This window comes from Heterodontus francisci, chromosome 29 (assembly GCF_036365525.1).
Source record: "Heterodontus francisci isolate sHetFra1 chromosome 29, sHetFra1.hap1, whole genome shotgun sequence".
NCBI lineage: Eukaryota > Metazoa > Chordata > Chondrichthyes > Heterodontiformes > Heterodontidae > Heterodontus > Heterodontus francisci.
The window spans coordinates 44,509,711-44,537,559 of record NC_090399.1 but is presented as its reverse complement, the minus strand read 5'-3'; the positions used below and the strand labels follow the sequence as shown (position 1 = coordinate 44,537,559).

The 27,849-nt window shown below is 45.8% G+C and overlaps 1 protein-coding gene across 7 annotated transcripts in view; it reads left to right on the top strand.

The window, feature by feature from the left end:
* The first annotated feature begins 7,602 nt into the window (after nt 1–7,602).
* Nucleotides 7,603–27,849, top strand: part of rxrba (retinoid x receptor, beta a) — a 68,642-nt gene continuing 48,395 nt past the window's right edge. For 2 of the 7 annotated variants that reach the window (XM_068009710.1, XM_068009709.1), the window contains exons 1-2: nt 7,603–8,172; nt 26,658–26,703. In XM_068009710.1, coding sequence (XP_067865811.1) covers nt 8,143–8,172; nt 26,658–26,703 — 76 coding nt within the window. In that variant the 5' untranslated portion in view covers nt 7,603–8,142. The remainder of the gene's footprint in view (nt 8,173–26,657; nt 26,704–27,849) is intronic. The other 5 variants (XM_068009707.1, XM_068009706.1, XM_068009712.1 and 2 more) reach the window with 4 other exon arrangements.

Genomic DNA, 27,849 nt, shown 5'->3' with positions numbered 1-27,849 from the left:
ATGGCTGGAGCACTTCAGTGTTATGGATCAAAGCCTTCCCAGCTTTTCTATTTCACTAAGGAAGTTCTTGCCGCTGTGCACTCACCTTCACCAATCTGCCGGCTTGCAGACACAAGGTGGAACTCCTGATGGGAAAAAAATCCATGTGCAAAAACGCTCCTAATTGCCTTTTAAGCTCTTCAAATGGTTTCCCGCCTCAACCATGGGGGTTCTCCACTGCACTCCCAACTGTACCCCAGGGAAAGCCGGAAGGGTTTGGGATCACGTTGGGGTCCTGACCCAAGGTCATGTCCTGCAATTTCCCCGTGCCCCTAAACCTGCCTCCACCAGCCTGAGAAAGTTCTACTGTTTTAGTGCAACCAAAATATTTGAACAAATTCAAATCAAAAGCCTCCATATTCTTTACAAATCATTATATTACGAACACCCCTTCTCTAGGACCCTGAACAATTTCTTCATACATGAATTTTAAAAATTCTTTCACGGAACGTGGACATCGCTGGCTAAGCCAGCATTTATTGCCCATCCCTAATTGCCCTTGAGAAAGTGGTGGTGAGCTGCCTTCTTGAACTGCTGCAGTCCATGTGCGATAGGTACACCCACAGTGCTGTTAGGAAGGGAGTTCCAGCAACAGTGAAGGAACGGAGATATAGTTCCAAGTCAGGATGGTGTGTGGCTTGGAGGGGAACTTGCAGGTGGTGGTGTTCCCATGTATCTGCTGCCCTTGTCCTTCTAGTTGGTAGAGGTTGCCAGTTTGGAAGGTGCTGTCTAAGGAGCCTTGGTGCATTGCTGCAGTGCATCTTGTAGATGGTACACACTGCTGCCACTGTGCGTCGGTGGTGAAGGGAGTGAATGTTTGTGGGATGCCAATGAAGTGAGTTGCTTTGTCCTGGATGGTGTTGAGCTTCTTGAGTGTTGTTGGAGCCGCACTCATTCATACGAACAAATGAATTGGGAGCAGAAGTAGGTCATTCAGCACCTCTAGCTGCTCCGCCATTCAATAAGATCATGGCTGATGTGTTTGTGTCTCGAATTTCATACTCCCGTCTACCCCCGATAACCTTTGATTCCCTTGCCTAACAAGAATCTACCTACCTCCGCCTTAACAATATTCAATGACCCCGCCTCCACCACTGTCTGAGGCAGAGAGTTTCAAAGTCGCACAATCCTCTGAGAGAAAAAAATTCTCCTCATCTCTGTCCTTAAAGGGTGACCCCTAATTTTAAAACAGTGTCCCCTAGTTCTGGACTCACCCACAAGAGGAAACATCCTTCCCACATCCGCCTTCTCAAGACCATTCAGGATCTTATAAACTTCAATCAGGTCTCCCCTCACTCTTCTAACCTCCAGTGAAAACAAGCCCAGTCTGTCCAACCTTTCCTCATAAGACAACCCGCTCATTCCAGGTATCTAGTAAACCTCCTCTGAACCGCCTCCAACACATTTACATCCTTCCTTAAATAAGGAGACCAAAACTGCACACAGTATTCAATGACAATATTGAAAATGCTGGTCCCTTTAATTAAACAGGACTCATTTCAGTGTTAATAGACAGCAGGTGATGCTCATTATAGTTTTGTATTTAAGGGCCTGGTTTTTACCCACTGAGGGAGTTGCCTCTAGATAGAGAGTTATTCCAGAAGGGAATGTTGGGACTGAACTATGAATTGCCAATAAAACAGTTGTGGATCAGAGACTGTCATCAGCTTCCTCATTTTGGTGACTGGACATCCTCTCGTAATAAAGGATAGCATTCCATTAGCTTTCTTTATTACTTTCTGTACCTGCATACTAACTTTTTGTGACTTATGCACGAGAACACCTAGATCCCTCTGCACCTCAGAATTCTGCAGTCGTTCCCCATTTAAGAAATGCTCTGCTTTTTTATTCTTCCTGCCAAAGTGAATAACTTCACGTTTTCCCACATTCTACTCCTTCTGCCAGATTTTTGCCCACTCACTCAACCTATTGATATTGGTCTGCAACCTCCTTAGAGTTATACAGCACAGAAACAGGCCCTTCGGCCCAGCGTGTCTGTGCCGGCCATCCAACACCCAACCTTTCTAATCCCATTTATGTTCTCTTCACAACATACTTTCCTACCTATCTTTGTGTCATCTGCAAATTTAGCTACCATGCCATCGCTCCCCTCATCTAAGTCCGATATAAATGATAAAAAGTTGAGTCCCCAGTATAGACCCCTGTGGGACTCCACTCGTCACGTCCTGCCAACCAGAAAAGAACCCATTTATGCATTCTCCCTGTTTTCTGCCAGTCAGCCAATCTTCTATCGGAGCAGCTTGAGGGGCTGAATTGTCTACTCCTGCTCCTAGTTCTTATGTATGTTCTTATGCCTGTTCTATCCATGCTAAGATGTTACCTCCCACACCATGAGCTCCTACTTTGCGCAGTTACCCTTTATGCCTTTGCACAGTTACTTTGTCAAATGCCTTTTGGAGATCCAGGTACAGTACGTCCATGGGCTCCCCTTTATCCACAGCACATGTTACTCCTTCAAAGAACTCCAATAAATTGGTTAAACCTGATTTCCCTTTCACAAAACCATGCTGACTATTCCCGATTATCTTGGGTTTTTCTAAGTTCCCAGCTATAATCTCCTTAATGATCGATTCTAACACTTAGCCCACGACAGACATCAAGCTAACTGGCTTATTGCTACCTGTTTTCTACCTCCCTTCCTTCTTGAATAGAGGGGTTATATTTGCTACTTTCCAGTCTGATGGAACCTTTCCAGAATCTAGCGAATTTTGAAAAAATTAACACCAACGCATCTACTAACTCATTAGCCACCTCTTTTAAGACCCTAGGATGAAGCCCATCAGGACCCGGGGACTTGTCAGCCTGCAGCTCCATCAGTTTGCTCAGTACCGCTTCCCTGGTGATTGTAATTTCACCAAGTTCCTCTCTTCCTTCCACTTCCTGATTTACAGCTAATACTGGAATGTTTTTTGTATTCTCTACTCCACTCGCAGATTTCCTTCCCAAAAAGACATTAGTGAACAAGATGGGTTTTTACAACAATCGACAATGGTTTCATGGTCACCATTAGACTAACTTTTAATTCCAGATTTATTAATTGAATTCAAATTTCACCATCTGCCATTGTGGGATTCGAACTCATATCCTCAGAGGATTACCCTGGGCTCTGGATTACTGGTCTAGTGACATTACCTGTAGATGCCAGTGTTGTAGCTGTACTGGAACAGTTTGGCCAGGGGCACGGCTAGTCTTCAGTACTATTGCCAGAATGTTGTCAGGGCCCATAGCCTTTGCTGTATCCAGTGTCTTCAGTAATTTCTTCATATCACACGGAATGAATCGAATTGGCTGGAGTCTGGCATCTGTGATGCTGGGGACTTCAGGAGGGGGCCGAGATGGATCATCCACTTGACACTTCTGGCTGAAGATTGTTTCAAATGTCTTACCTTTCGCACTGATGTGCTGGGTCCTCCATCATTGAGGATGGGGATATTTGTGGAGCCACTTCCTCAGTTAGTTGTTTAATTGTCCACTACCATTCACGATTGGATGTGACAGGACTGCAGAGCTTAGATCTGACCCGTTGTTTGTGGGACCGCTTAGTTGTCTATCGCATGCTGCATACGCTGGACTGAATGCAGCTACTTGATGGAAAATTAGTGGCAAACCAGTGGGAGGCATTCAAAAGCAGGTTACGACAGGCACAGTGTAGACATTTCCCCACAAAGATAAAGGGTGGTACGGCCATATCTAAAGCCCCCTGGTTACCTAGAAGCATACAGGGTAAGATAAAGCAGAAAAAGAAAGCTTATGAAGATCACAAATATCTTAATACTTTAGAAAGCCTAGAGGAGTATAGAAAGTGCAGGGGTGAAGTAAAAAATGAAACTCGAAAAGCAAAGAGAGGACATGAAAAAATATTGGCAGGTAAAATCAAGGAAAACCCGAAGATGTTTTATCAGTATATTAAAAGCAATAGGATAACTAAGGAAAGGGTAGGGCCTATCAGAGATGTACAAGGGAACTTATGCGTGGATGCAGAAGATGTGGGCAGGGTTCTTAATGAGTTTAACAGTGATATATGAGTTCTGATGAAGGGTCACTGACCTGAAACATTAACTCTGCTTCTCTCTCCGCAGATGCTGCCAGAACTGCTGAGTATTACCAGCATTTCTTGTTTCCAGCATCTGCAGTATTTTGATTTTATTTTCTTAATGAATTTTTGGTCTGTCTTCGCAAAGGAGAGGGATGATGCAGACATTGTAGTTAAAAAGGAGTGTGAAATATTAGATACGATAAGCATAATGAGAGAGGAAGTACTAGAGGGTCTGACATCCTTGAAAGTGGATAAGTCTGCAGGGCCGGATGGATTGCATCCCAGGTTGTTAAAGGAAGTCAGGGAGAAAATAGTAGATGTGCTGAGGATCATCTTCAAATCCTCACTGGATACAGAGGTCTGCGAATGTTGCACCATTGTTTAAAAAGGGCACGAGGGATAGGCCACATAATTATAGGCTGGTCAGTCTGACCTTAGTGGTGGGCAAATTATTAGAATCAATTCTGAGAGACAGGATAAACTGCTGCTTAGAAAGGCACAGATTAATCAGGGATAGTCAGCATAGATTTGTTTGGGGAAGGTCGCGTCTTACTAACTTAATTGAGTTTTTTGAGGAAGTAACGAGAAGGATTGATAAGGGTAGTTTTTTAAAATTCATTCATGGGATGTGGGCGTCGCTGGCTACACCAGCATTTATTGCTCCTCCCTAATTGCCGTTGAGAAGGTGGTGGTGAGCTGCCTTCTTGAACCGCTGCAGTCCATGAGAGGTAGGTAGACCCACAGTGCTGTTAGGAAGGGAGTTCCAGGATTTTGACCCAGCAACAGTGAAGGAACGGCGATTTAGTTCCAAGTCAGGATGGTGTGTGACTTGGAGGGGAACTTGCAGGTGGTGGTGTTCCCATGCATTTGCTGCCTTCTAGTTGGTAGAGGTCGCGGGTTTGGAAGGTGCTGTCAAAGGAGCCTTGGTGCATTGCTGCACTGCATCTTGTAGATGGTGCACACTGTTGCCACTGTGCGTCGGTGGTGGAGGGAGTGAATGTTTGTAGATGGGGTGCCAATCATGCGAGCTGCTTTATCCTGGATGGTGTCGAGTTTCTTGAGTGTTTTTGGAGCTGCACCCATCCAGGCAAGTGGAGAGTATTCCATCACACTCTTGACTTGTGCCTTGTAGATGGTGGACAGTCTTTGGGGAGTCAGGAGGTGAGTTACTCTCTGCAGGATTCCTAGCCTCTGACCTGCTCTTGTAGCCACAGTATTTATATGGCTACTGCAGTTCAGTTTCTGGTCAATGGTAGCCCCTAGGATGTTGATCGTGGGGGATTCAGCGATGGTAATGCCGTTGAATATCAAGGGGAGATGGTTAGATTCTCTCTTGTTGGAGATGGTCATTGCCTGGCACTTGTGTGGCGCGAATGTTACTTGCCACTTATCAGCCCAAGCCCAAGCAGTGGATGTGGTCAACATGGATTTTAGTAAGGCATTTGACAAGGTCCCGATGGCAGACTGGTCAGTAAAACGAAAGCCCACGGGATACAGGGGAATGTGGCAGGTTGGATCCAGAATGGAAAGCTGTTTCCAGTGGCATTCCATAAGGCTTAGTGTTGGGTCCTTTGCTGTTTGGGGTATATATTAATGATTTGGACTTAAATGTGAGAGGCATGATTGAGAAATTTGCTGATGACACAAAAATTGGTTGTTTAGTTAATAGTGAAGAGGATAGCCGTCGACTCCAGAATGATATAAATGGTTTGGCTGAGTGGGTGGAAAAGTGGCAAATGGAATTCAATCCAGAGAAGTGTGAGGTAATGCATTTGGGGAGGGCAAATAAAGCAAAGGAATACACAATAAATGGAAGGATATTGAGAGGGGTAGAAGAAGTGAGAGACCTTGGAGTGCATGTTCACAGGTCCCTGAAGGTGGCAGGACAGGTAGATAGAGTGGTGAAGAAGGCATATGGAATGCTTTCTTTTATTGGCCGAGGTATAGAATACAAATGCAGGGATGTAATGCTGGAACTGTATAAAACACTGGTTGGGCTTCAGCAGGAGTATTGCATACAGTTCTGGTCACCACATTACAGAAAGGATATAAATGCTCTGGAGAGAATACAGAGGAGATTTACAAGAATGTTGCCAGGGCTTGAAAGCTGCAGCTATGAGGAAAGATTGGATAGGTTGGGATTGTTTTCCTTAGAACAAAGGAGGCTGAGGGGTGACTTAACTGAGGTGTACAAAATTATGAGGGGCCCAGATAGAATAGACAGGAAGGACCTGTTTCCCCCAGCGGAGAGGTCAATTACCAGGGGGCACAGACTTAAGGTGATTAGTAGAAGGATTAGAGGGGACATGAGGAAAACCTTTTTCACCCAGAGGGTGGTGGGTGTCTGAAATTTACTGCCAGGAATGGTGGTGGAGGCAGAAACCGTCAATTCTTTTAACAGGTACATGGACATGCACCTGAAGTGCTGTAACTGGCAAGGCTATGCACCAGGTGCTGGGAGGTGGGATTAGATTGGGCGGCTAGTTTTTCTGGCCCGTGCAGACACGATGGGCTGAATGGTCTCCTGCTGTGCTGTAATTTTTGTATGTTTCGATGGTTCATACGCACCCTCACCTGCAATCTTACCCTCAGTTTCACATACACTGTCACCCTCACCCACAATCTCACCCAGCCTGTAAAATAGTGCTGGGAAGCGAGGGCAGGGACAGAACTGGCCCCGCCCCAAGCAGTAGTGACCCCGCCCACATGACTGACCCCGCCCGTGGACTCCCGGCCCCGCCCACATGACTGACCCCGCCCATGGACTCCAGGCCCCGCCCCATTCAGAAGTGGCCCCGCCCCCCAGTGTCCAGCTGCTGTGTCCCCAGGTAAGGCGCCTGCGGGCACGCACACGTCACTGCGGCCCCGCCCCGCGGTTCACCAGCCAATCGAAGGTCTGGCTGCGGTTCGCGCAGGGGCTGATGGTCAGAGGCCAGAAGCTGCGGAGCTGTTGTTGCGTTTGGGAGGGGGGGGCAGGTACCGGAGGCCGGGGATTGGGGCCTAGCGCTTGAACTAGAGAAGGAGTCCGGGGCCTGGAGCGGGGGAGAGAGAGGGGAGATTGGGTCCTGTATGGAGAGCGGGCCGGCTGCTGGTTGAGATTCGGTGAGGAGAGGGGAAGCGGGTCCCACGGCAGTTCTCCAGCAGGGAGGCTGACCCTGGGTTAGAGAGATCCAGGTCGGGGGAGGTGAAGAGCGAGGTGGGGAACTGACCAGGGGAGGGAGAAAGACAGAGATCCCGGGGTGGGAAGAACAGAGGGAGGGAGGAGGGTGTGGAGAGAGAGAGAGACTGACCTCAGGAGGAATGGCCGGGGGGATGACAGGGGGAGGGTGAGAGAGAGGAAAGAGACTGAGCCAGAGTGGAGGAAGAGTGGGAAAGCGAGAGATCCTGGAATAGGGAGGGAGGAGAGAGAAACACATACTGGGATAGGGAGGGAGAAGGAAGGAGAGAGAGAGATCCTGGGATAGGGAGGGAGGAGAGGGAGGGAGAGACAGAGAGAGAGAGTGACCCTGGTTGGGGTGGGTGGGGGTGGGAGAGAGAGAGAGAGCGACAGTGGGGTAGGGAGGGAGACAGAGAGTGACTGGTTGGTTGACTGACTGGGAGGGGAGAGACTGACTTCAGGGAAGTGAGAGAAACAGGGAGAGGCATTCAAGAGAGGGAGACAGACAGACTGACCGACCAACCAACCAACCAATCCAAGGAGGAAGAGGCTGAGGCTCCACGGGGAGAGAGTCACAGACGGATTGTTACAAGGGAGAGATCCTGAGGTACAGTCTGCTGCCTGGATTCAGATGGTGGTGCAGATGGAGCGGTGAAGGGGTTGGCAGTGGACCAAGATATCGGGGCCGACACGGAAGTCGGGCAGGGGATTGCCGAGCGAGACCTTGATAAAGGAAGGGTGGGGTGGGTGGGACTCCGATGGGTAGAGCAAGGCAGAACTAGCAGGGGCTCAGAGACGTGGAGGAGGGGGCTCACTGCCTTTTTAATCTCAAATCGCTGGCTTGCTGCTCGTGAACGTTTCTGCAGCTTTGGAATTGTCTGGGGACAGAATGTGCGAGAACAGCAGAGGTAAGGACGAGGTGAGCGGCACAAACAGCAACTTGGGTTGAGGCACTGGGAAAAATGAATGGCCAGCAATGTGTAACATTGGGCTTCCAGTCATGCCTCCAGCAAACCTTACTGTTGGGTGTGTGTCACAGGAGCATTTCCCACACCCATCAATAATTCCATCCCCACTGCTCCACTGAAGTCAGACTGACAAACGGGTTAGACACAGGGATGTGTAGCTGAAGTTACCCACACATGGTGGATCCTGCATATTACTCTATTAGACAGAGAGAGTTGCTTGGAAGCATATTAAGCATATTCTTCAACTTCCTGAGTGCTTCCTTTCTACCATCCTCCCCAAGCATGGTGTCACCAGTTCGCATAAACAATGGCGGTCTTGTTCATGGGTTAGATCAACGCAGAGAAAAAAAAAAAGACATGCATTTAATTTGGGCCTTTCACGATCTCGGGACGCCCCAAGGCACTTTGCAGCCAATGACGTGCCTTTGAAATGTCGTCACTGTTGTCATTTAGCAAACGTGGCAGCCAATTTGCACACAACAAGCTCCTGCAAACAACATTATGATCATGACCAGATAATCTGTTTTTGTCATGTTGCTGGAGGGATAGATATTGGCTCAAGACATAGAATAACTCCTCTGTGCCTCTTCGAAAAAGTGCCATGGGATCTTTTAGATCCCGTAGGAAGGACGTATTTCCCTTAGCAGGGAGGTCAATAATCAGGGGGCAGAGCTTTGAAACAATTGGTAGAAAGATTAGAGGGGAGTTGAGGAATGTTTTCACCCAGAAGGTGATGGGGATCTGGAACTCAGTGCCTAAAAGGGTGGTAGAGGCAGAAACCCTCTTTGCATTTAAAAAAAACTTCAGATATGCACTTGAAGTGCCCTAACCTGCAGGGCTGCAGACCAAGAGCTGGTAGCGGGATTAGGCTGCATAGCTCTTTTTTTGGCTGGCACAGGCAGAAATATAAGAAATAGGAGCAGGAATAGACCATACGACCCATCAAGCCTGCTCCGCCTTTCAATATAATCATGGCTGATCTTGGGCTTCACTCCACTTTCCTCCCTGCTCCCATATGCCTTGATTCCCTGAGAGATGATGGGCCAAATGGCCTCCTGCGCTATGCGATTCAATAAAGGATCTGTCTTCCTTCAGTCTCATCATTGCATGTGGTTCTTGTAGCTACATACAGTTGAGCATCTGGTGTACTTTTTGGTAGTACTGCACACCAAGAGTATTGACCTGGCTGAGGGTTTCTCCTGGACAGGGCAGGTTAGGGGCTTCACTGCACATTGTGTGTACAAGGAATTGGTACTCATGTTATTGGTGCAGGATGTTTTATTTGGTCCTGTTTGATTGTTGATCCTGGGTGCTGAACAGAGAGGCCCTGCAGGAAGAGCAGCCTGCACGTCTTGGTGAATCAGGAACAGTTAGGATCTCCAATTCAGGGCTGTTTCCTAGCTCTGTTTGTATCTGTGGTTTCCGTAGTCAGTTCCTTGCCATCTTTGGCCATTCTTGAGTGTACTGTAAATGGATGCAGTGTGCCAGAGGGTGAGCAGTTACCTGTTTGCTACAATACTTTGTACTGACATTGCATGAGCTGCCTGCAATGCAGTGCTGTCCACATTGGTACATAAAAGCCATATGATGCCAGTGTTATCTTTCAGGCTAAAACTATTATTCAAATTTATTTGCTGGATGTATAAATACACAGAAGTAAAACCGAACAATTGGCATAACAGACCTAAAAACTGTAATTTTTTTTTAAAAGAAGAAATTTTAATAATTTCCAGAATCTTTGGACAAAGATTGCAACTTGGGTTCTTTTGCCCCTGTCCCATTCTCTGTGACGTTGACACCAGATCGGGAATAACACACTTGAGATATTCAACAACAATTTGCTTCTCCACGCAAGATTTCAACACTTCAGATTAAAAGAACACTTTCATACCTAAAAACATAAATATGCTTTTCATCAATTTTACTATGTAGCCTGATTGTGTGAACTGCTAAATTGTGGCACTTAGAAGGATCTTGCCATCTTTTCATGTCTGACTGGCATGCCAAGTAGCTCGGTCGTCAAGAATAGCTCTGAGTGACGTCTGTGTATCTGCAAGTTTTGTGAGTGTCCAACATTTCAAAGCCAGGCAAGGATTCTTGATATGACGAACACGTTGTGACATCTCTGCCCCTGTCCAAGGAATCTTGCCAGTTTGATAGCTTACCCAATAATCTAGATATCCCAAGACAGATTTTGCACAGAATTTACAGCACAGAAACAGGCCGTGCGACTCAACTTGTCCATGTCCGTGTGCCACCTCCCACTCACCTCACCCTATCAGCAGATCCCTCTATTCCTTTCTCCCTTAGTTTCCCCTTAAATGTAATTCTGCTATTTGCCTCAAATACTCCTTGTGGTAGCAAGTTCCACATTCTCACCATTCTCTGGCTAAAGAATACCCTGTTGGAATTTGTATTGCTTTAACTTACTTCCTTAACCTCTCCCGCACCAAGTCAAACAAAACTTGGTTTGAGAACGCAACTTAACAGTTTCATCTCAAATTTGCAACATAGTACCCTGTCTTATCAGAATGTGAAAGAAGCCCATTCTTCTCAATCCAGGAACAAAATTAGCAGTGACTTGGACAAATGTGGATTAATTAAGGAAAACCAGCCCGAATTTGTTAAGGGCAAATTGTGTTTAATTAACTTGATTGAGTATTTTGCTGAAGTAACAGCGAGGGTTGATGAGAGGAATGTGGTTGATGTGGTGTACATGGACTTTGAAAAGACGCTTGATCAAGTGCCACATAACAGGCTTGCCAGCAAAGTTGAAGCCCATGGAATAAAAGGGACAGTGGTAGCATGGATACAAAGTTAGGGAGGATGTGAAGGCTTTAGAGAGAGTGCAGAAAAGATTTGCGAGAATGATTCCAGGGAGGAGGAACTTCAGTTACATGGATAGGTTGGAGAAGATGGGGCTGTTCTCCTTTGAGAAGAGAAGGTTGAGAGGAGATTTGATAGAGGTGTTCAAAATCATGAGGGGTTTGGACAGAGTAGAGAGGGAGAAACTGTTCTCATTGGTCGAGAACCAGAGGACACTGATTTAAGGTGCTTGGCAAAAGAAACAATAGTGACATGAGGAAAAACCTTTCTATGCAGCGAGTGGTTAGGATCTGGAATGCACTGCCTGAGAGTGTGATGGAGACAGATTCAATCGTGGCTTTCAAAAGGGAATTGGATAAGCACCAGAAGGGAAAAAAAGTTACAGGGAAAGGGGAGGGGCCTGGGACTAGGTGAGTTGATGTTGCAGAGCGCTGGCACGGGCACGATGGGCCGAATGGCCTCCTTCTGTGCTGTTAGCATTCTATGTCTCTAAGTTTGAAAGTGATAGCAGAATGAGCCGCAAATTATACACGATTTTAAAACCGCGCCCGCGATTGGTGGCAGAATAATGCAAGAATAATTGCCTTCTCGCCATCTCCCTCCCTCGTCTCTCCAGCAGCATGCCCAGTTATCTTTTGAACCGTCTGCCTGAACGGCCTTCCTTGTTTCCATGACTGCAGACCTATGTTGCACTTGACATACTGCTGTCTAACGTGCCAGTTTTGGACTTGTCACCCAGAAATTGAATTCTGCAAAATAGTTAACAATTTCCCCACAATTAGTGCGCAATTATATCTCCTCAAAGTGTCTCTGCTGATCTGAAGGAAGCTGTCAATTGAGGGGTGGTTTGTGAGGTTTACTCTATACAGCACAGAAGGAGGCCATTCAGCCCATGGTGTCTGTGCTGGCTCTTAGATAGAAAGATCTATCCAATTAGTCCCACTCCCCTGCTCTTTCCTCACCCTGCAATTTTTTTCCCTTCAAGTATTTTTCCAGTTCCCTTCTGAAAGTTACTATTGAGTCTGCTTCCCCCACCCTTTTAGTCAGTGTATTTCAGGTGGTTGTGTTTGTAAAAAAAAAAAAGTTTCCTTGTTTCCCCTCTGATTCTTTTTCCAGTTGCTTTAAGTCAGTGTCCTCTGGTTACTGACCCTTCTGCCACTAGGCATAGTTTGACCTTATTTACTTTAATTAAAACTGGTTATGATGTTGAACACCTCTATCAAATCTATTGACCTTCTCTACTCAGGGCTTGAGTGTGCTGTCAAACGCTTGGCAGTATAGCCTGCAAGTTAGAGGGGATTATGTGTTTGAAGTGAGCTCTATTGAGAGCGCCGGTAGCTGGTGATGATATCTCTATCATTTACCAAGCTTGTGATATGAGGGCGGAAGTGACACAGGCTTGCCAACTCCAGGGTTCAGCAGGTGAGATTGTGATCTGCCGCCTGTTATAACTATGCCGTTGATATCTGATCTCTCTCTTTGCACTCTCTAACTCTGGGCGCTGAGTTAAGATCCAGCCATGATTGACAGGTGAAAGTCTTTTCTCTCTGCTCCTCAGCCCTATGTGAAATCGGTTTGGACATTCTCGATCCATTCCAACAGTGCCAACCAATCCTTCACTGAACACTAACTAACTGACTAAAAGATTGAACAGGGTGGGGCTCTTTTCCCTGGATGAGAGAAATCTGTGAGGTGACCTGAAAGGGGTCTTTAAGATTTTGAAAGGGTTTGATAAGGTCGACATGGAGATGTGATCACTAGTGCGGCAGCTCAGAACAAATGGCTGTAAATAGAAGGTAGTCAATAATAAATTCAGCAGGGAATTCAGGAGAAACTTGACCCAGAGAGTGGTTGTAATGTGGAACTCGCTACAGCGTAGAGTGGTTGAGACAACCAGCATAGATGCATTTAAGGGGAAGCTGGGTAAACATATGAGGGAGAAATGTTATGCTAGTTTAGGCAGGGTGTTCTACTGCAGCTGAAGCTGGAGAGTTGTTATTGGGGCAGGGTCGAGGGAGTTTTGCACTTTGCTGGACCTGACGTGAGCACTTGATGCTGACTCTGCGCATCTGCAAGGGGAAGAGTGCCATTCCCAGTACTGCAATCCCTCACCTTAGTGAGTGCAAAAAACTGAATATCAATTCAAGAGAGAAGCAAACGATAATCCATTAACCCCATTTACTTCTCAGCACCCAGGCCTCTGAGGTCACACATTAGATAGCACAGGGATACGTTCGTATCACTTGGCCATTCGCTGCCGCAGTTACAGTGCAGAGATACATTAATACCATTTGGCTATACACTGCAGCAGATACAGTGCAGAGATACATTAATACCACTTGGCCATACACTGCAGCAGATACCGCGCAGAGATACATTAATACCACTTGGCCATACACTGCAGCAGATACAGTGCAGAGATACATTAATACCACTTGGCCATACACTGCAGCAGATACCGCGCAGAGATACATTAATACCACTTGGCTATACACTGCAGTAGATACAGTGCAGAGATACATTAATACCTCTTGGCCAAACACTGCAGCAGATACAGTGCAGAGATACATTAATACCACTTGGCCATACACTGCAGCAGATACTGCGCAGAGATACATTAATACCACTTGGCTATACACTGCAGCAGATACAGTGCAGAGATACATTAATACCACTTGGCGATACACTGCAACAGATACCGCGAAGAGATACATTAATACCACTTGGCTATACACTGCAGCAGATACCGCGCAGAGATACATTAATACCACTTGGCTATACACTGCAAGAGATACCGCGAAGAGATGCATTAATACCACTTGGCCTCACACTGCAACAGATACCGCGAAGAGATACATTAATACCACTTGGCGATACACTGCAACAGATACCGCGAAGAGATACATTAATACCACTTGGCTATACACTGCAGCAGATACCGCGCAGAGATACATTAATACCACTTGGCTATACACTGCAAGAGATACCGCGAAGAGATGCATTAATACCACTTGGCCATACACTGCAGCAGATACCGCGCAGAGATACATTAATACCACTTGGCTATACACTGCAAGAGATACCGCGCAGAGATACATTAATACCACTTGGCTATACACTGCAGCAGATACAGTGCAGAGATACATTAATACCACTTGGCCATACACTGCAACAGATACCGCGAAGAGATGCATTAATACCACTTGGCCTCACACTGCAGCAGATACAGTGCAGAGATACATTAATACCACTTGGCTATACACTGCAAGAGATACCGCGAAGAGATGCATTAATACCACTTGGCCTCACACTGCAGCAGATACAGTGCAGAGATACATTAATACCACTTGGCCATACACTGCAGCAGATACAGCGCAGAGATACATTAATACCACTTGGCTATACACTGCAAGAGATACCGCGAAGAGATGCATTAATACCACTTGGCCTCACACTGCAGCAGATACAGTGCAGAGATACATTAATACCACTTGGCCACACACTGCAGCAGATACCGCGCAGAGATACATTAATACCACTTGGCCATACACTGCAACAGATACCGCGCAGAGATACATTAATACCACTTGGCCATACACTGCAGCAGATACCGCGCAGAGATACATTAATACCACTTGGCTATACACTGCAGCAGATACAGTGCAGAGATACATTAATACCACTTGGCTATACACTGCAGCAGATACCGCGCAGAGATACATTAATACCACTTGGCTATACACTGCAACAGATACAGTGCAGAGATACATTAATACCACTTGGCCATACACTGCAGCAGATACAGCGCAGAGATACATTAATACCACTTGGCTATACACTGCAAGAGATACCGCGAAGAGATGCATTAATACCACTTGGCCACACACTGCAGCAGATACAGTGCAGAGATACATTAATACCACTTGGCCACACACTGCAGCAGATACCGCGCAGAGATACATTAATACCACTTGGCCATACACTGCAGCAGATACAGCGCAGAGATACATTAATACCACTTGGCTATACACTGCAACAGATACCGCGCAGAGATACATTAATACCACTTGGCCATACACTGCAGCAGATACAGTGCAGAGATACATTAATACCACTTGGCTATACACTGCAACAGATACCGCGCAGAGATACATTAATACCACTTGGCTATACACTGCAGCAGATACCGCGCAGAGATACATTAATACCACTTGGCCATACACTGCAGCAGATACAGCGCAGAGATACATTAATACCACTTGGCTATACACTGCAACAGATACCGCGCAGAGATACATTAATACCACTTGGCCATACACTGCAGCAGATACAGTGCAGAGATACATTAATACCACTTGGCCATACACTGCAGCAGATACAGTGCAGAGATACATTAATACCACTTGGCCATACACTGCAGCAGATACAGTGCAGAGATACATTAATACCACTTGGCCATACACTGCAACAGATACAGTGCAGAGATACATTAATACCACTTGGCCATACACTGCAGCAGATACAGTGCAGAGATACATTAATACCACTTGGCCATACACTGCAGCAGATACAGCGCAGAGATACATTAATACCACTTGGCTATACACTGCAACAGATACAGTGCAGAGATACATTAATACCACTTGGCCATACACTGCAACAGATACAGTGCAGAGATACATTAATACCACTTGGCTATACACTGCAGCAGATACAGTGCAGAGATACATTAATACCACTTGGCCATACACTGCAACAGATACAGTGCAGAGATACATTAATACCACTTGGCCATACACTGCAACAGATACAGTGCAGAGATACATTAATACCACTTGGCCATACACTGCAGCAGATACAGCGCAGAGATACATTAATACCACTTGGCTATACACTGCAAGAGATACCGCGAAGAGATGCATTAATACCACTTGGCCACACACTGCAGCAGATACAGTGCAGAGATACATTAATACCACTTGGCCACACACTGCAGCAGATACCGCGCAGAGATACATTAATACCACTTGGCCATACACTGCAGCAGATACAGCGCAGAGATACATTAATACCACTTGGCTATACACTGCAACAGATACCGCGCAGAGATACATTAATACCACTTGGCCATACACTGCAGCAGATACAGTGCAGAGATACATTAATACCACTTGGCCATACACTGCAGCAGATACAGTGCAGAGATACATTAATACCACTTGGCCATACACTGCAGCAGATACAGTGCAGAGATACATTAATACCACTTGGCCATACACTGCAACAGATACAGTGCAGAGATACATTAATACCACTTGGCTATACACTGCAACAGATACAGTGCAGAGATACATTAATACCACTTGGCCATACACTGCAACAGATACAGTGCAGAGATACATTAATACCACTTGGCTATACACTGCAACAGATACAGTGCAGAGATACATTAATACCACTTGGCTATACACTGCAACAGATACAGTGCAGAGATACATTAATACCACTTGGCTATACACTGCAACAGATACAGTGCAGAGATACATTAATACCACTTGGCCATACACTGCAGCAGATACAGCGCAGAGATACATTAATACCACTTGGCTATACACTGCAGCAGATACAGCGCAGAGATACATTAATACCACTTGGCCATACACTGCAGCAGATACCGCGCAGAGATACATTAATACCACTTGGCTATACACTGCAACAGATACAGTGCAGAGATACATTAATACCACTTGGCTATACACTGCAGCAGATACCGCGCAGAGATACATTAATACCACTTGGCTATACACTGCAGCAGATACAGTGCAGAGATACATTAATACCACTTGGCCATACACTGCAACAGATACAGTGCAGAGATACATTAATACCACTTGGCTATACACTGCAACAGATACCGCGCAGAGATACATTAATACCACTTGGCTATACACTGCAGCAGATACAGTGCAGAGATACATTAATACCACTTGGCCATACACTGCAACAGATACAGTGCAGAGATACATTAATACCACTTGGCTATACACTGCAACAGATACAGTGCAGAGATACATTAATACCACTTGGCCATACACTGCAACAGATACAGTGCAGAGATACATTAATACCACTTGGCTATACACTGCAACAGATACAGTGCAGAGATACATTAATACCACTTGGCTATACACTGCAACAGATACAGTGCAGAGATACATTAATACCACTTGGCTATACACTGCAACAGATACAGTGCAGAGATACATTAATACCACTTGGCCATACACTGCAGCAGATACAGCGCAGAGATACATTAATACCACTTGGCTATACACTGCAGCAGATACAGCGCAGAGATACATTAATACCACTTGGCCATACACTGCAGCAGATACCGCGCAGAGATACATTAATACCACTTGGCTATACACTGCAACAGATACAGTGCAGAGATACATTAATACCACTTGGCCATACACTGCAGCAGATACTGCGCAGAGATACATTAATACCACTTGGCTATACACTGCAGCAGATACAGCGCAGAGATACATTAATACCACTTGGCCATACACTGCAGCAGATACCGCGCAGAGATACATTAATACCACTTGGCCATACACTGCAGCAGATACTGCACAGAGATACATTAATACCACTTGGCTATACACTGCAGCAGATACCGCGCAGAGATACATTAATACCACTTGGCCATACACTGCAGCAGATACTGCACAGAGATACATTAATACCACTTGGCTATACACTGCAACAGATACAGTGCAGAGATACATTAATACCACTTGGCCATACACTGCAGCAGATACCGCGCAGAGATACATTAATACCACTTGGCCATACACTGCAGCAGATACTGCACAGAGATACATTAATACCACTTGGCTATACACTGCAACAGATACAGTGCAGAGATACATTAATACCACTTGGCCATACACTGCAGCAGATACCGCGCAGAGATACATTAATACCACTTGGCCATACACTGCAGCAGATACTGCGCAGAGATACATTAATACCACTTGGCTATACACTGCAGCAGATACAGTGCAGAGATACATTAATACCACTTGGCCATACACTGCAACAGATACAGTGCAGAGATACATTAATACCACTTGGCTATACACTGCAACAGATACAGTGCAGAGATACATTAATACCACTTGGCCATACACTGCAACAGATACAGTGCAGAGATACATTAATACCACTTGGCTATACACTGCAACAGATACAGTGCAGAGATACATTAATACCACTTGGCTATACACTGCAACAGATACAGTGCAGAGATACATTAATACCACTTGGCTATACACTGCAGCAGATACCGCGCAGAGATACATTAATACCATTTGGCTATACACTGCAGCAGATACAGTGCAGAGATACATTAATACCACTTGGCCATACACTGCAGCAGATACCGCGCAGAGATACATTAATACCACTTGGCTATACACTGCAGCAGATACAGTGCAGAGATACATTAATACCACTTGGCTATACACTGCAGCAGATACAGCGCAGAGATACATTAATACCACTTGGCCATACACTGCAGTCGATACAGCGCAGAGATACATTAATACCACTTGGCCATACACTGCAGCAGATACAGTGCAGAGATACATTAATACCACTTGGCTATACACTGCAGCAGATACAGTGCAGAGATACATTAATACCACTTGGCCATACACTGCAGCAGATACAGTGCAGAGATACATTAATACCACTTGGCTATACACTGCAGCAGATACAGCGCAGAGCTACATTAATACCACTTGGCCATACACTGCAGCAGATACAGTGCAGAGATACATTAATACCACTTGGCTATACACTGCAGCAGATACAGCGCAGAGATACATTAATACCACTTGGCCATACACTGCAGTCGATACAGCGCAGAGCTACATTAATACCACTTGGCCACACACTGCAGCCGATACAGCGCAAAGATACATTAATACCACTTGGCCATACACTGCAGTAGATACAGTGCAGAGATACATTAATACCACTTGGCCATACACTGCAGTAGATACAGTGCAGAGATACATTAATACCACTTGGCCATACACTGCAGCAGATACAGTGCAGAGATACATTAATACCACTTGGCCATACACTGCAGTAGATACAGTGCAGAGATACATTAATACCACTTGGCCATACACTGCAGCAGATACAGTGCAGAGATACATTAATACCACTTGGCCATACACTGCAGCAGATACAGCGCAAAGATACATTAATACCACTTGGCCATACACTGCAGCAGATACAGCGCAGAGATACATTAATACCACTTGGCCATACACTGCAGCAGATACAGCGCAGAGCTACATTAATACCACTTGGCCACACACTGCAGCCGATACAGCGCAAAGATACATTAATACCACTTGGCCATACACTGCAGTAGATACAGTGCAGAGATACATTAATACCACTTGGCCATACACTGCAGCAGATACAGTGCAGAGATACATTAATACCACTTGGCCATACACTGCAGTAGATACAGTGCAGAGATACATTAATACCACTTGGCCATACACTGCAGCAGATACAGTGCAGAGATACATTAATACCACTTGGCCATACACTGCAGCAGATACCGCGCAGAGATACATTAATACCACTTGGCCATACACTGCAGCAGATACCGCGCAAAGATACATTAATACCACTTGGCCATACACTGCAGTAGATACAGTGCAGAGATACATTAATACCACTTGGCCATACACTGCAGCAGATACCGCGCAGAGATACATTAATACCACTTGGCTATACACTGCAGAAGATACCGCACAGAGATAGATTAATACCTCTTGGCCATGCACTGCAGCAGATACAGCGCAGAGATACATTAATACCACTTGGCCATACACTGCAGCAGATACAGCGCAGAGATAGATTAATACCACTTGGCCATACACTGCAGCAGATACAGCGCAGAGATAGATTAATACCACTTGGCCATACACTGCAGCAGATACAGCGCAGAGATCCATTAATACCACTTGGCCATGCATTGCAGCCGATACAGTGCAGAGGTGCATAAATATTACTTGGCCATGTGCTGCAGTAAATATAGTTTGCTGCTTTTTAGCTGTGTTTGTGTTTTTTGATAAGAAGCGGAAGCCTCCAGTATATTGATAGCGGCCTATATCTCACCTTGGATTGCAGAGTTCGTAATCGTACAGTGTGGTTAGCTGGTGATGGCATGTTTTTTAATTGCCGGAGATGGCGTTACTGAATTAAAAAGTGACAGGCTGCTGCAATTGAGTCAAGTTCGTTGTAAAGGGTAAGATAGAACCCACCTTTCGTGACCTTGGGAGTCCCAAAGTGCTTCACATCTAGTGAGGTATGTTTTAGAAGTGTCGTCACTTTTGTAATATAGGGAATATAGCAGCCAATTTACACACAGCAGGTTCTCACGAACAGTGATGAGATGATGATTTGTTAATCTGTTTTAGTGATGTTGTCTGAGGAGTAAATATAGGCCAGGATTCGGGAACAAAAGAGGCAAAGTGTTGTGCAGCTGGAAGGCTGGGGGAGCTCTGTATTAATATGAGCACGCGTTGTAATGTGCCTCCATGGTGGGATTTCATGCCATCTTTCGCTGTCTATAAAGAATGGACCAGTGTGGGACGGTAAAGCAGAGCAGCTTGTTCCTGTGGAACGTGTACCCCAACATGTCCTGGCACCTCCAATAGGGCAGTGGAATTGGAAATCTGAAAGGGATTGGGTCGACTGGGGGAGAGTTCAAGGCACTAACCAGATGGGCAGTTGCCAATGCACGTCGAGGTCACAGAGCTCGCCCCATCATTGGCATCAGCAAACCAGCCCCCAGTTGGCACGTGCGATCAGATCGTGGGCTGAGGGTTAAGTTGCGCACTCATCAAAACCCGGTACCCTGTTGCTCGGGACACTTGATGCAGAAGAATTTAACTTCAACTGGTGCCAGCCGGGGCTCAGTGGGTAGCTCTCTTGCCTCTGAGTCAGAAGGTGGTGCGTTCAATTCTCACTCCAGGGGCTTGAGCACAAAATCCAGGCTGACATTCCCAGTACAGTATGTTCTGTCCTTGGCCTGTTGCAGTGTTCCAGTGAAACTCAACACATGCTCGAGGAGCAGCACCTCATCTTCCGACTGTGTACTTTACTGCCTTCCAGACTCAACACTGAGTTCAGCAACTATTAGATTGTTATCTCTGACCCCATTTTGTTCTTTGTTTTTTTTCCCTCTCATTTCCTTTACTTGGCCTTCAGACAGCAGCTATTGAGAATCCCGTCATTTACACCTCCTCTTGATGCCTCTTTTGTTTCTTTACTTGTCCCATTACTACTCACTTTGTCTTTGTACCATGAAACCATGTGTCATTTAATCTCTCCTGCTCTCCATCCTATCACAGAAGTTTCCTTTTGTTCTTCCTATGTTCCCTCTTCCCCCGTACGCCCCCCCATTTCACTTGCTCAAAATTACATTTCTAACTTCTCCCAGTTCTGATGAAGGGTCTGAAGGGTCACTGACCTGAAACGTTAACTCTGCTTCTCTCTCCACAGATGCTGCCAGACCTGCTGAGTATTTCTAGCACCTTCTGCTTTTATTTCACCATTTCTTATATCTCCTTATGTGGCTCGGTGTCAAACTGTGTTTACTAATTGTTCCTGCAAAGCACCTCAGGACATTTTGCTATGTTTAAGGCATTTTATAAAAGCAAGTTGTGATTCCAGTCTTCATGAATACCAGTTGTAACTTGGAATGGGCACGGGGGTGGGGGAGACACACCTAGCCAGCAGCCCCTTGAATGCAAAAAACGATATTAAAACTGCCTGTGTTCACGTGCGGTTTGCTATGGTTGGAGCCGAGCAGTCCGGAAGCAGCTTTGATACAGGTCTGATCTGCGCGCTGTCTATTTTTTTTCTACTGGCGCCTCTCCCACGTACGTATGCGTGCTGAGCCTTCCCGCTGTGGTTTCTTCGAATGCACCGTGGTTGGAGAATTCAGCGTCTCTCAGTCCCCGTCAGAGCACACGCTGCATTTGAACACCTGCAAGACTGCACCGTTATAGAACAAAAGCACTTTCAATTGTGACCACAACGGCCAGTAAAGAAAAAGCCCAGCGATTGCTGTGAGTTCAGGAATTGGAAGGTGACTTCTCAAAAGAAATTGATTTCTCAATGTCAGATCAGCAACGGAGTAACTCTCTCCTCCAAAGGCAGTTCTCAGTGAGGCAGCTGATTTGAGCAATAGGAGGGTTACAGTCATATCGGTTAGTAACACTCAAGCCTCAGAGTCAGAAGGTCGTGGGGACTTGAGCACATAATCCACTGCAGTACTGAGGGAGTGCTGCACTGTCGGAGGTGCTGTCTTTCTGATGAGATGTTCAACCGAGGCCCCTGTGTGCTCCCTCGGGTCACGTAAAAGATCCCAAGGCACTATGTAGAAGAAGAGAAGGGGACTTCTCTCTGGTGTCCTGGGCCACTATTTATCCCCCATCCAACATTACTCAAAAAAAAAATTAACTGTTCATTATCACATTGCTTTTATGGGAGCTTGCTGTGCACAAATTGGCTGCCGCCTTTCCTACATTATAACCGTGACTACACTTCAGAGGTGTTTAATTGGATGTGAAGCGCTTTGGGATGTTGTGAGATCATGAAAGACACTATATAAATGTAAGTTCTTTTTTTTTAATGTGATGTACAATGTATTATTCTGCCACTATGGTGGAGCGGTGTTTACACTGGCCTTCTCGTCTAATCCCTGTAAATAAGTACGACCTGGGGTCAGCAAGGGGTGAATTGATGGTCGTTGGGATGGTTTGTAGATTGGCGGTTGCTTATAAATTGGGGCTTCCATGTAAGGAACCAACATGAAATGAATGCCTTTCGCTCTTTGTGATACTGAAAAGCAATAGATGTGAGCTGGGCAGACCACTTAAACATCGCCTAGGAATGAGGACGAGAAGTAAGGTATGCTGTATCCTCATCAAGCTACCCTGTTAAATTTATGGTATGAAGTTACTCAGCCATGAATTTAAATTGCTTTGAGAAGAAGGGGAGGGTTTTGCTGGTTGCAGGTGTTTGCCTCAGATAGGGTGAGCTTTGACCAGCCATCCTTCTCTGACTGGTCATTGGATAATAACTGACAACAGGATCCGCGGGGCTGGTGGGACGAAAATGGTGACCGAGCTCACAACCCCGCGTCAGTATCTTGGGTCTCTTGGCTGGTACACACAAAATGGCTCCACGCGTTGTTGGGAAATCCTTCCCTCACCTCTAGCCGCATGTTTTCTTTCTCGGCAAGCTTTCCCTCTGTTAATATGATGCTCCTTGGTCTCCTGTTGTGTGCTTTGTGCACTGCTAAAGAGGCTGGTCATGGCTCGGTGGATAGCAGCACTCTGGCCTCGGAGGCTGGAGCCCATACTCTAGGCTGACATGCCCAGTGCAGTTCTGAGTGAGTGCTGCAGTGTCACGGGTGCCGTCTTTAAGATGAGACATGAACCCGAGGCCCTGGCTGCCCTAGATGTAAAAGATCCCATGGCACTATTTGAAGAAGAGTGCCCTGGCCAATATACAATCCTCAGCCAACACCTAAAAACTGAATGTCTGGTCATCGCCTGAATTGCTGTTTGTGGAACCTTGCTGAGTGCAAATTGGCTGCCGCACATACTGCATTATTACAGTGACTACGCTTCAAAAGTACCTCGTGGACTGTAAAGTGCTTTGGGACGTCCTGAGGTCATGAAAGGTGCCATATAAATGCAGGTTGCGCTTTTTCAATCCCCTCTGATAGTAGGTTTTGAGAAGGAGGGATGAGAAAGAGGGATGAGCAGCACCAGAGCTCCAGGAAGGCAATGTGTTGCAGCAGGCCTGAGGGCCCGGAGTGTCAGGGATTCAGAACTGAGGATGCAGGAAGGAGGATTCCCGTGTGGAACTGCTGGAGAATAGCAGGGGTAAGGGAAAATGTTCAGAGAAGCAAACTGGGTAGATACAGAGTAAAGCTCCCTCTACACTGTCCCCATCAAACACTCCCAAGACAGGTACAGCAGCTTAGATACAGAGTAAAGCTCCCTCTCTGCATCAAGGGGGTTGCTCAGAGGTGTGCTGACCATTGTTATATTGAGAAACTAGAGTGAAACAGAGCGACTGGAAGATTTAGGGCTAGATTCTCACCCAATGGGCAGGTCCCTCATTCTCAAAAATAAAAAACAGGTTAGATGTAGAGTAAAGCTCCCTTTACACTGTCCCCATCACACACTCCCAAGGCAGGTCCAGCACAGGTTAGATACAGAGTAAAGCTCCCTCTACACTGTCCCACAAAGCATTTGCCTATGAGGCTGTTGAACTGCGGTCAGTAGTTCCCACTGGTGCGATTGAAAATGTAATTCTACACAAGATGTTGATTTGCTGGATGACTTAGAACAGTGGTAACAGACCGACTAACAAGTGGGAAGAGGTGAGGAGGCACTGGTTAGCATGCAGCCATTCTGCTGTTAAATCAGGGCAATGTGGTGAGTCGAATCACTTCCCCTGATAAACAAGCACGTGACCCCGAGCAGATAACAGCTGAGAAAGGGAGAAAAGTTTCCACACTCGGGTTGTCTGCAATTGTGGTGCCAGCAATATGGGTCACAAGTGGATCTAGTTATCACACGCCTTTTCCTCTATCTGGTGCCTGTCCAGGGTTAGCACCGTATTTCGTGTCCTGCTTTGAAGAACTATGTTCAGCTGGGAACATAGGAACGCGAGTAGGCCATTCAGCCCGTCGAGCCTACTCCGCCATTCAGTTGGATGATGGCTGATCATCTACCTCAATGACCCTTTCCCGCACTACCCCATATCCCTTGATGTTATTTGTATCCAGAAATGTATCAATTTCTTTCTTGAACATGCTCAGTGAATGAGCTTCCACATCCCTCTGGGGTAGAGAATTCCAAAGATTCACCATCCTCTTAGTGAAGAAACTGCTCCTCTGAGTCTTAAATGGCTTACCTATTATTCTGAGACTGTGTCCCCTGATTCTAGACTCAGCGGTCAAGGGAAACATCATATCCACATCTACCCTGTCACGCCCTGCAAGAATTTTGTAAGTTTGAATGAGATCACCTCTCACTCTTCGAAGTGCTCGAGAATACAGATCCAGTTTCCTCAATCTCTCCTCATAAGACAATGCTGCCATCTCAGGGATTAGTCTGGCGAATTTCCCTCTATGGCAAGTATATCCTTCCTTAGATAAGGAGACCAACACTACACAGTACTCCAGGTACAGTCTCACCAAGGCTCTATACAATTGCAGCAAAACTTCTGTTCTCAAATCCGCTTGCGATGAAGGCCAACATCCCATTTGTCTTCCTAATTGCTTACTGCACTGCATAGTAGCTTTTAGTGACACAAGAACAAGGACACCCAGGTTCCTTTGGACACCAACACTTCCCAATCTCTCACCATTTAAGAAATATTCTGTCTTGCTGTTTTTTCTACCCAAGTGGGTAACTTCGCACTTATTATTTGCTATACTGTGCTTGGTGTAATAGGCTGCATGATAACAGTGTGTATGAAATAGACTGTGTGATATACAGTGTGTGTAATTGACTGTGATCTGTGTGTAATAGACTATGTGATATAGTGTGTAATAGACTAAATGACATACTGTGTGTGTGTGATATACTATGTTTATAATAGACTGATATAGTGTGTGAAATAGACTGTGATATACAGTGTGCGGTAGACTGTGATATACAGTGTGCGGTAGACTGTGATATACAGTGTGCGGTAGACTGTGATATACAGTGTGCGGTAGACTGTGATATACAGTGTGCGGTAGACTGTGATATACAGTGTGCGGTAGACTGTGATATACAGTGTGCGGTAGACTGTGATATACAGTGTGCGGTAGACTGTGATATACAGTGTGCGGTAGACTGTGATATACAGTGTGCGGTAGACTGTGATATACAGTGTGCGGTAGACTGTGATATACAGTGTGCGGTAGACTGTGATATACAGTGTGCGGTAGACTGTGATATACAGTGTGCGGTAGACTGTGAGATACAGTGTGCGGTAGACTGTGAGATACAGTGTGCGGTAGACTGTGAGATACAGTGTGCGGTAGACTGTGAGATACAGTGTGCGGTAGACTGTGAGATACAGTGTGCGGTAGACTGCGAGATACAGTGTGCGGTAGACTGCGAGATACAGTGTGCGAGAGACTGTTATGCGGTGTATGTAATATACTGTGTGATGTACTATGTCTGTGTAATACTGTCTGATGTAGTGTGTGTAACAGACTCTGAGGTACACTGTGTAACAGACTGTGAGGTACCTTGTGCGATAGACTATGCGATATGGTGTCTGACAGACTGTTGTACAGTGTATGTAATATACTATGTGGTGTACTGTGTCTGTGTAATACTGTCTGATGTAGTGTGTGTAATAGACTGTGTGATATACAGTGTGCGTAATAGACTGTGCAATGTACAGTGCGCGTGCGCCCACGCTAGACCGTGCGCTATACTGTATGTGTGTATACCAGATGAAGTTTAACATATAATTTACTGATTTCCAGGGAAGTTCCTCTTTCAGCCAGTTCTTACGCTCTGCACGTTTCTCGAGTAAGTGATAGCATACTGTTCTTTTGATATCCTCTCTGACTTGTCAAATTGGGAGTTCATATATGAGAGGGAGAGAGAGACTTGTGTTTCTGTAGCTGCCTTTCACAGCCACAGGACATCCTGAAGTGCTTTACAGCTAATTAATTACTTTTGAAATATAGTTACTGTTGTAATGTAGGAAACCTGGCAGTCAATTAGGACACAACAAGCTCCCACAAACAGCAATGTCATAATGGCCAGATTATCTGTTTTAGTGATGTTATGTGCTGGATAAGTATTGGCACAGGACACCAGGGAATACTCACTCCCAGTTCTTCCTTGAATACTGCCATGTGATCTTTTATGTATACCTGAGAAGGCAGACAGGGCCTCAGTTTAAAATTTCTTCCAAAGCACAATACCTCTGACAGTGCAGCCCTCACTCAGTACTGCACTGGAGCGTTAGCGAAGATTTTGTGCTCAAGTCTCTGGAGTGGAATTTCAAACCACAACGTTCTCACTCGGAGACACAAAACCCACCTCCTGTTCCCTTGACCATTACCACTAAACTACTGATCTCCCGGCTTCCCTTCTTGGTCCCCATGTTAGTTGATATTGTTAATCCTTTTCTCACCTCTAGTGCTGTACCCCTCCCTTTCAAATTTCTCTACTCTCCTCAAAAAAAAATCAACCCTTGACCCCTCCATCCTTGCAAATTTCAGCCCCATCTCCAACCTTCCTTTCCTCTGCAAAGTCCTAGAGCCTGCTGTCACCTCTCAAATCTGTGACCATCTTTCCTGGAACACCACGTTTGAATCCTCTAATCAGGTTTCTGCCCCTGTCACTGTACTGAAACAGCTCTTATCAAGGTCGCAAATGATATCCTATGTGACTGTGACAAAGGTAAACTTTCCCTCTTTGTCCTTCTCGACCTGTCGGCAGCCTTTGACATGGTTGACCACACCATCCTCCTGCAACGCCTCTGCACTGTCGTCCAGCTGGGTGGGACTGGTCTCACCTGTTTCCATTCCCTTCTGTTCAGTCATAGTCAGAGAATCACCTGCAATGACTGTTCTCCCATTCCTGCACCGTTACCTCTGGTGTCCCCCACCCAAGGCTGTATCCTTGGCCTCCTCCTATTTCTGATTTACGTGCCCCTCGGCGACA